The 10734-nt window shown below is 36.3% G+C and overlaps 1 protein-coding gene across 2 annotated transcripts; it reads right to left on the bottom strand.

Annotated features, from left to right (window-relative positions):
• Positions 1-613: 613 nt before the first annotated feature.
• LOC107224106 lies at positions 614-10250 on the bottom strand. Of its 2 annotated transcripts, none has more exons than XM_015664036.2 (6): positions 10044-10250; positions 7217-7323; positions 6294-6447; positions 6023-6200; positions 5698-5884; positions 614-5586 (listed from the first exon to the last, which is right to left on the bottom strand). In XM_015664036.2, exons 2-6 carry the CDS (start codon positions 7288-7290, stop codon positions 4950-4952), a joined length of 1230 nt encoding a protein of 409 aa, XP_015519522.2. In that variant the 5' UTR covers positions 7291-7323; positions 10044-10250; the 3' UTR covers positions 614-4949. The 2 variants fall into 2 exon arrangements, with proteins under 2 accessions (XP_015519522.2, XP_046586749.1); XM_046730793.1 differs by lacking the exon at positions 10044-10250 and adding an exon at positions 8109-8129 and having other exon boundaries at positions 7217-7325.
• Between the last annotated feature and the right edge of the window lie 484 nt (positions 10251-10734).

The raw sequence follows: 10734 nt of genomic DNA on the forward strand, positions 1-10734 counted from the left end.
TCAGTTAAATATTCATTTTAGTACATCGATCAGTCTCACAAGTATAATTTTACGATTTGTATAGAAATTCTATGATGCAAGTGAACTATTCGATGATTAAACTTTTTTCTTATATAAATAGTATTTACCCAGTAAAATCACCATATTTGTAATATGATATTTATTACTTTCAGTATTGACCGATATCCATGCTCATTCTACAAATGGCATATAATGTTTTCTTTCGTTTACAGCTTCATGACATTTCTAAAATCCACTCTTTCAAAAACTCATTCAATGTGTCTACCGGTACTTTCAAATTGTAATTAGTTCCAATTTTATTAGATCAAGTAGTAGAGGAGTAAGGGATAATCTTGCAAGTTTGTTACTCGCCGCCTTGTTTACAGTGAATTTCATTCATTAATCCATCAAGGCATCAGTTATTCGACTAATTATTAGTGATCACTCATCAGTCAGTTCTCAGTGAGATGCCGAATGATAGTTCAGTTCATTTTATGCAGCATTTGTCTTACTACACACGATAAATCTCTTAGAAGCTTAGTTACATGTGAAAACGTTACATCGTCATAGAGTACGTATTTGAAATATGTGTATCAAAGATGGTTGTATTAAAAATGTTTAAATTGAACTTATTTAAATATTACTTGGCACAGGATTTTTTCTAGTCTGTATGTATAGTTTGGGTGATAAGAATATAACTAGACAACATGTTAGATTAAAATTTTATGTCTGATTAAAACAGCAGTGTTCAAGGTTTCTTGAGATATTTGATTTACAATTTAAATTGCACAATGATATATGTTTCTCTACAGACATATAATCATGGCGATGATATTGCTGCGTTCTTTGTCAAGTAATTTCTTGCTCCGTACCTGGTACATTGCACCAATTCCATATTTTCTATAAAAGCGTTGAATGTTTATTATTTGCTGATTAATTTAACTTTACCAAGTTTCGTTCTTGTTATGCTATAAGATAAAAATGAATTTTACTAATTGGTATAATAATTGGCAAATTTATGCTAGTTTTGCTAAAGCAAATGGGTTACAATCAAGTTAGGAGTTAATGATATACAATTTTATATTTTCAATGGTATCTATTAATTTATTTAAATGTATCTTTCTTTGCTGCTGATACTTTACCTCATACATATAATAAACATAAAATACAAACATTTCTGTTTAATATAAACGGTGTACTGTAATTATCTAGGATGGATGATGCATTCCATTGAACGAAATATAGCATATTTTCGCAGAGAAAATAAAAACGAAAAGAAAATTTCATATATTTACCGCTATCTCCGAATCTCCCACATATCGAATGAAATAATTCAAATTGAATTTGATTTCGAATTTTTAACATGTCATTCTATAGCGTAAGGTTATTTATTCAGTTCAGAGTATTATGGAAACACAACTTTATTGGTTGTGTTCCGTTACCGATATTATGCTGACATGAATAACAATCATTTATTGCGTTTCACGATTTATGAAAAATGTATGTTCAAGTCTTAAAAATGTAAGTCATTTTCATTAAAAATAGGCGATGAAAATAAATAAATTTCTCAATATATAGCCAATAAATTACCTGGAATCAAACATTACCCTCTCCGGCTACGTGGCGAGAATTTGATTATAAAGAATTGGATACTTAGTTTGCATAAAAAAAAAAAAAAAAATGAGTATAAATTTGATACAAATAGAGAAGTACTAGATATTATGATTACACAAGAGTGTATCGCTAAAATAAATAAGTATACCGATAATCGCCTTACTTTTTATGCACTAGACCATGTGGCACAAGAGTTTGCACTTTCAAAACTTGGATAATTACGTTCAACATTGAAACTTAATGGCGACTTGATTGAGCGTCCACATTTAAATGTACAATTTATAATTTGTCAGGTAACAAGATGATTTATATCGTTGCCTGACAAATTGCAGATTCGATGTTTGATTCCAAGCGAAGAAACCTACGTGTTCCTCTGCTACGTTACAAAGATTGTCAATGAGCCTAGGTAAGACGGGCAGTAAGTAAAGACTAATTTGTTTAGCTACTCAGATAAGTAAGAAAACACCGAATATAGGTTGTAAACGAATTAGCAGAATATTGACATTCTACGGAACTCGATCGAAGTACGAGACTTCAGAGACGAATGGGAACACTTTGCGTGTTTCAATTCTAATTACAAAATTTAAGTCACGTCGTTATCTATAAGTTAATATTTAGTTTGTGCCGAGCGAGATTCATTTAAAATTAATGAAAGTTTCGCAACAGATTAAATCTATAAAATCTGTAAACATATTGAAAATTGCTTACTTGATGTGATTTTCTTACAACTTGAATGGAAAACTATGAACTGAGTTGGAAAAGCGAGAGTTTCACTCTTTTATTTGTCATTGCGGAATAACGTATTTAATAAAGATGTGTGTACCACAGGAATCTTTGTGCTATTCACTTCGTTACGTACCCATCTTTCAAAATTAGGAGTCAAGCTTCCCAACTATTCATTATCAAAGGTTGTCTATATATATACACACCCAAACACTTCGGCCTCAATTTGATAGCAGATTTCAATGTGATTAAGTCCATAGCTAACATTGAATTATTCAAAACTCAGTGCCTTAACTGATCTAGTTTCCTTACTCTCTCTCTCTATACACATCGCTGCTGTCCGTTGTAGTAATAATACTGCATTAATATATCATCATAACAAATACGATGCTATTTAACAGACTTCATGTTTTCATTACATAATTATATTACTATTATTATTGCTATAATTGGATCTGAGCTCTGTTACCCGAACACATTGATTATCATTAAGGACATGGGTCACCTGCGTGCCAACTCAGATTCGAAGGATTGGGGACCGAGTTGGATGACACCTAGACAGGCTAGCTGTGGTAAATCTGTTATCGCTCCAAAGTTGCATGTGGTCGTAAAGACCCAACCGTACTCGTTTCGTTTTTCAATACATGCAAATACCTGAAAGAAAATGCGACTTCGATTCTATACGAATTATGTGACAATGCATTCCATTCTCTCACGTCAGCCACATCACCCAGTCATTGTCGCATAAGTCGCATAGAATTGAACTTGCATTTTGTTTCGGACCAAAATGAAGTTAGCCGGAAGGTAGAGGCATTAATTAATATTATTGTACCTGTTATTTTTGCCCAATAAATTTTCAAAAATGAAGATGAATTTTTCGTTACAGTAGGCGTAAAGTACGGGATTTTATACCTAGTTGGCGTAAAGTAGTCCCATGAACGTTTTCCCGTACTTTACGCCTACCGGGCGTAAAAAAATCTAACTCTATACCCGCGAACATAAAGGTTTTCTCGTAAATACACCGACTATGATGGAAAATATTGTTCGTATCACGGGTGTATAACTTTAAATCCCTCGTGTGATCGCGCAATACTCGTGGCGTAAAGTACGAATTGATACGAAAATAGCTATATCGAAATTTTTTTAGAAATAATTTATTTGGTGAAAGATTTGGCGTTAAATAAGGTCCGATAATTCTAGGTTTGCAATATACAGGAAAACGTTGTTCTTTACAATATTTACTAGTTGGTTTTGAACTTTTGGCTCGAAATTAACATAGCCCGTGCTACACAGTTTCAATTTCGATTCGGTGCTAGTTGGATATCAGAATTATTTTACGTCAAACAAAACTACATTTTCAAGACAAGTGGCTTACAATTTGAGATGTATAAATCTTGAAAAAACATTGATGGTATTTAGTTGTAAACTATGATAGTTACTCTGATCCGCAAAAGTCAGAATGTTTTCTTGAAATAGAGCAAAATCTAGCTTTGTCATCGTACCATTGGTTTATCAAATTTTGTTTTCATATATTCTGGCTGAATGATTTTGTCATTATTACATTGAATAATGTCATTTTCACTAATTAAATTTTACAAAATGAGCACGTAACTTCGGCTTGAAATCACGTGATTCCTATATTTTTATAATTCAGCACTTGATTGAAAAAGGTTGACCCATGCCTTTAAAGTTGTTACCTAATTATAGTGTCATGGAGCATTACGCCATTTATTTCAAATGCACATGTATATTAAAACGTATGATCGCCATTAGGATCTTTTCGAACAAATTATTACACTCAAATTTTTGTTGTTTCTTTTTTGGACCCAAATATGATTTGAAAGATGATTGGCATCTCGGAATACCTATACAATATTCACATATATATATATATAATTGCATCAATAGATTGTCTCAGAAAACTCGAGCTGTGGATGATGAGATATTTTACTACCAGGAGTAGATGAATTAAAATGACTTTGGAAATAAACAAAATAAAGAAAATAATAATAATAATAATCGCAATAGACGAAAAATCTCGAATAACTTCCTAAAAAAACTGTCACGAGTCGAGCATTTTTATTTAATTTTTTTCACTCTAAACATCTTTTTTTTTCATTTTTTTTTTATCTTTTCTCTCTTTTTCAATAACAATGTTTATACTCCGCGAAAATTAACACTATCATCACAGTGTTTTGATCTATCCAGCTAAGTTTTATCTTAGAATAAAAACTTTTGAGTTTTTTCTGAACACTTAGTCTATTTGTTAGACATTTGATGTTTTTTTTCTTCCTGACTTATGAACAGTCACGAGTTAGCAGGCAGTAGATAAACTAAGTATTAATTTTTAAAAAATTACAAACGCTTTCATATTATCTAACATACATTACTTGACAAGTATATATATATATATATATATATATATATATATATATATATATTTTCTCTCTTTCGAGACTTACTCACGCACAGCCTTTGCTGTCTGAGTATGTCTTCATAAAACTGTGACAATAATCACAGAATGATAAGGTAAGTAAGTCATTGCTAGAATGTACACCTACCTAGCTACATACATGAGAAAGAATAAATTAAAACTCTACAAAAGATTGACATTAATTAGCAATAGACTGTCTGGCAGAGGCGTGTATAGCAAAATCGACTAAACGATTCTCGGAGATGTTGACAGTTTGATGCGAGCTCGTGATAACGTTGGCAGGAGATGCTACCGAGATCGGCTTGTACACAATTTGGTCTATCTGTTTCAGAGGTACCAATTTAATAGGTAGGTCGGAGTCTAACCTGATTCCTTCAGTTACCGGGATCGTCTTGAGTTGAACACTCTGTACAGGTATTGTCTTGACCTCCTGCTTAACAGACGGATTCGAATTTGGAATTATTTTCGCTAGCTTGCTCTCACCAACTCCCTGATTGGAAGATTCGTCATAGCCCGAATCCGAAGAGGAGTCACTGAACGATTTGGTGACCGGTTTGGGAACGGTCGGTTCTACAGTCGAATCTAAGCTGTGCGCTGGACTCGCTGAAGCTGAACTGTGTGCAGGACTCGCAGATGCTGAACTGTGTGCAGGGCTCGCGGATGCTGAACTGTGCGAAGGACTACTGCTCACTGCATTTGCCTGTCTCTGTCCCTCTTGCCTGGCCAAGCACCCAATGCAAGGTTTTATTAATGATGGGTCGATCATCACTTCTCCATACGGACCCTTGAATATCGTACCGCAGCAGATTGTTTCTCTGGAAAAACATTCCATCAAGGTTATTTCAGTTACCACGAGATACAAATTTACGTGCACATATCTAAATTCAAGAGCTTTTCCTCCAAAGCAAAGAAATTGGTTCAGTTACCTTTTGAAGTAGGTCAGGTCAATGAAACCACTGACTGGTATTTGAGGCAGTCGTCTTTTTATTCCAGATTCACCTTGTTCCGCAGCTAACCTTTTTACTCCTGTTAAACCATCATCGCTTCCGGCAGGGCTGCCAGCACGGCTTGAATTCTTACTGCCTCCTCCTGCATTATCTGGTAGAAAGTCCTCTGCAAAGAATAATCGAATTCTATATACATTTCTCCGCCTTCAATGAATGAAATAGAATATGAAGAAAAAAATCTTGCGATTTTTTAATTCATCAAGACTTGTCTTTCCCCAAGAAAATAAAATTTACTGGTACTAACCGGCGTACTCATCACTCATTGCAGGACTTTGTTCCCTTTCACGATCAGGTTTCAGGTAAACATGCTTCTTTTTAACGATCTTCTCATGTTTGTCTTGTACTTCCTTGAGTTTTTTCTTATTCTTTGACTTGAACTTTGTCAGAGATTTTATTCCAGGTCCGGCACGAGCATCAACGACCTATATAAAATAAGATAAATTTGAAGTTTTCTTTCAACAAGTAAAACGGTAACGTTATTATTTGTGTTCCTAAGTATACTGAAAGCTACTTACGTGACTCCAATTACGGTCGCTTCCAGCAGGCAACTTTTTCCAACGTTTCACCAGGAGAACACAAGCATTACATATCTCTCCTGTACGGCGTTCCAGAAGCTGGAAACATTCTATGAAATCATCCTCGTACTTTTTGCTGTCCGTAAATCGTGAGCTGGAATGAATAGAAGATGTTAAGTATTCTGTAGTTTTAAAAATTATAATTTCAAACTAATAAAATATGATAAAAGTCAAACCAACTTGGAAAATTATAGGAATAGACATCAAAGGTTTAATTAATCAGGACTTGATATTCAAATAATGCCCTTTAGGGGATGGAAAATAAATGATATTTTTTTCAACAAGTTTTGACAGCCATATAATATTTTATTTTTAATTGAATGGAATTGGTTTTGATTCTTTATAAATAAAAAAGAATAATTTTACGCGTTTCTACCAAAATAAAAATCGTAAGTATAAATATCAATTCAAACAAAACAGTTCCACATATCACGAACGAATTACACTGAATTACCATCAATACCACAGAAATAAGATTACCAAAAAAAAAAAAATCAAATAATTATAGAAATTCAAAAAATACACATCATTGAGAACAATTTGGGAAATTTCGACAATGCAAGTAAAATTCTAAGATACCATCACAGAAATCTAACAATAAGACAGCAGAAACCCTATGAAAACATCAGAAGTTTTTTCAACGGACTTATAAACTAACAGATATTGAAGAAATTTCCAGGATTGTTGAAAGTTCCCCAATTTTTTCAATTTCGTTTAATCGACTTTACAACTTTTTTCGTGAATGCGAAGCGAATGAAATTTGTGTTTACAACTTCAACGTCAGAAAGAGTATCGAAATAATTGAGTAAAAATACAAAACCGGTTTCCTGCTAATGAATACGTAAAAACATCACAATAATTACCTGCTCGACTTGGCTTTGCAGATGCAACAGCCTGTAGTCGACCGATACACCTTCGGCTTGTGAAAACTAAACATACTGGCGTTGGTTTTGGGATCTCCACGTTGTCTCTCTGAAAAAAAAACCGAACAAATATAAATAAAAATAATCCTAAATCGAAGGCGTACTTTGTATCACACATGTTTCTCCAGGGAGACGTGTGACGCGGTAAAACGCACGGACGCCAACGGGGGGGGGGGGGGGGGGGGGGAGAAAGAGGCGGGAGAAAAGGCTTCTCTCCGTCTTTCTCATTGCACCCCGCCTCCAACTGCCGCTGCTGTTACAATTTCATTTATACCCGGTTGCTCAACGCGCTTTCAAAAGTTACAGGCAAAGCTTGCGTGTGCCGTGCGTACGTTTTTATCGTACTGGTATTTCTTTCTCGTTTTCTTCTCGATTTCGCAATCGAAACGCGAGAGGCGCAGATGCATCGCCGAATTATTTTTGTTACCAAATGATATTGCAATAAGCGTGTAACGTTACTTCCAGCAGACGTACAACTATGTGCATACAAAAAGAACCAGTATGGAAGCCCAAATGACAGTATGAAAAAAACAGCTAACCGGCACAGATCTGGCGGTTTTCTTTGTTGCTTTTTTTTTTTTTTTTTTTAACACGCATACCGATCGTACGTCGACCGCGCAAGCACGAATTCAATGCAATTCGTATGTATTGCCGTTTTCTCACTTATCGCGATGTATCAAAGTGTCAAGGTCATGTAGTCAAGTTGATTAGCTTTATAATAAAATCAAACTTCATGTCCGGTATTCGGTAGACGAGTCAACTGAAATCGTCAATTTTCGAATTTTTGTGTACGTAACTTCGTGCTAGACGGACTTATAATTAATTATATTACATTTCGTTGATAACGCGCGTGCATCCATCTTTGGCGGCGCACGTTAGAGAGCAAGATATAACGGGAGCGCGAAAAGAATTACTGAAATGGAAAACTGTCCTTCACCGAGTTATATTGCAACAGTAAATACGCGGTCCAGGAATAGATGGAGGAATGGAAGAGAACTCGGTTGCAATATCGCGAAACACCTCGTCTGACACATGATCTAGATCATAACGATGCGTTTCGCAAATAAGAATTATCTTAACGATTGTGTATCTGCGTAATGTGCGTAGAGAATAAGAGTATACTTGAATATATGTACGAAATTTTCGGCAACTTTCAACGCCGGACACATTTCTCCGTTGTGAAACGTCACGCGTCCCTGTCCTAGACTTACTTTAACGCTCCGTTATACAATTTCTATTATTTAATCTGAACGAACTAGGAAGAAACAGAATGTATTTAGGTGAAACCGCGATCGAGAGACGCGCAAGGCACGTATAAACGTGCCCCTGACACCATTACCTGATACTTGAAACTTTCATTCTCATTTTTACTGTCGCTGTTAATTCCGCAAAGTGTTACGTACGAATAAAAATAAAAAAAATATATCGAAACACTTTTACTCGACGTATGTATTGTAACGTACTTGACGGGGTTTGGCTCGTCTAATTAACGAAACGATACAGGCGTTGCAATCAGTTGAAAAACCGTTTCTCTCATTACGTTTTCGCGGATGTAATTTTTTTTACCCAGAGTTTACTGACATTTCAGTGAATCAGGAAGGAACCAAATCAGTTCCTTGGTATCAACGCAACGACGTGTGTTACATTTACGACATACGTAACAATCGTGACGCTGACTGTGGTTTGGGATAAAACGATGATAAAACAAATGCAAGAAAGTGAGAAGGGGAAAAACCCTCGTGACTGCCTCCGATTGATATTACACGGTGAAATTTGAGATGTCAGGGTGAAGTACGCGACTGCATGTAATTCCCTAACAAGAAAGTGGAGCAGTGGAACGAGCATGACAGATGGAGAGACGCAACGACGTGCGCGAGAAGGAGGCAGGCATGGCGCGTGGCACCGCACGGCGGTCGCCATAACCAAACCGCCTCGCATCGGTCCTGAGATGTACCGACAAGGAGAGAGACATGCGTGCGATAGTCGTTTGTTTGCGGATTACATACACGTCGACGCGCGCCAATTGTCAACATAACATGGTCAGAAATTGAGGCAACGGAACTTCAGTTGGGGATAAACAAACCCTGCCGCTGTCAAACTGGAATTCACTGACGTGCAAGCGTCAACGAATATCGTGTGCACGTCGGCTGAGACCCCGCCATACGAACGCCATGACAGATGAGACAGTACGCAAACAAACAAGTCCACTTGCGAAATAGAACGGCGTCCCATTTTAGGAAGGACTAAATCGAACGCTGATAAAACTCGATTGTCCAAGTAGAATAAAGGAGAAAAAGAAACAAACGAAAGTTATCTCACGATAATGACAGATATCGGCGGCATCTCGTCAGATGTCAAACGCGTGGTAGAAAAATGCGAAATATTTCACAAAATCTCATAGCGTACACTTTCGGTGAAAGTTTCGATACGTATATTAATTATTAACAACGATCGAATGGCACGGACCGGCAACCGACCGGGCAACCGGGAGAAATGCTTTTCTCAACGTTACGATCTTACCCACGCGAAAAATATTTGCTGTTAGAAAATGCTTGCTCTATGTCATGATACAGCAGGCTGGCAGTTCTACAGCGGCCGGAGACGCTGACGTTTAGTCACATATTTCTTGATAATAGAGGGATAAACGAATGTGACAATAGTTCCAAATATAAATAGCTAATTGCGCTGGCTAAATATGATAATCTCGCATTAAATCCGCCGAGATTATCTAATAAAACGCTAAAATTAGTATGACTGATTTGCTTACCTTTTCAATACAGGTGACGGCCGGATTCAAGAATTCTTCAGCGCAATCTTAACGCGCAGGCTTTGGTTCACGCTGTCAGTCAAACTGGCAGCTTTTAGATGACAAACTTTGGAAACTACTTCATGCCGGAATTCTGTGATATTTTTATTTACCGCATATCAATAGAATATTTTATAAGACAATACACACCGCGCTTCACCAAGATTTTAATTTACAAAATGTCAAGTAATCTATCTGGCTGTCAGAATTAAGCTTCCGGTTATCGCTGATTCGCTTCCTGTGCGCCATTTGAGTTTTGTTGCTAGACGAGAGTTTTCGATGTCACCGCCAGAGTGCGTGATGATTTTTGTATTATCGGCATTGAGCTGTGTTGTCAGTCGTGATGTCGAATTTTAACGTTCGAATCTTTGGCTTTATCCTACAGCACAAATATTTACTAATATTACGGCAACTTGCGGGCAAAATTTGTTAATTTTTCTTTCTCCAATATCACCATTTCATCCACAGAGAAATAATGCATAGATACGGTACAAATCTCGTCGACATACGAGATGATTTAAAATTTGGGGTTACCGCAAATGCGCACGTTCATTCGAAACAGGTTTTCCCCGTCATTGCAGTATATTTTGAGCTGGTATTTTTATCCAGCGTAGAGTAAATAGTTGATACTTTTGCTCAATGCTACTCAATT

This window comes from Neodiprion lecontei, chromosome 2 (genome assembly GCF_021901455.1).
Source record: "Neodiprion lecontei isolate iyNeoLeco1 chromosome 2, iyNeoLeco1.1, whole genome shotgun sequence".
In the NCBI taxonomy this organism is placed as follows: Eukaryota; Metazoa; Arthropoda; class Insecta; order Hymenoptera; family Diprionidae; genus Neodiprion; species Neodiprion lecontei.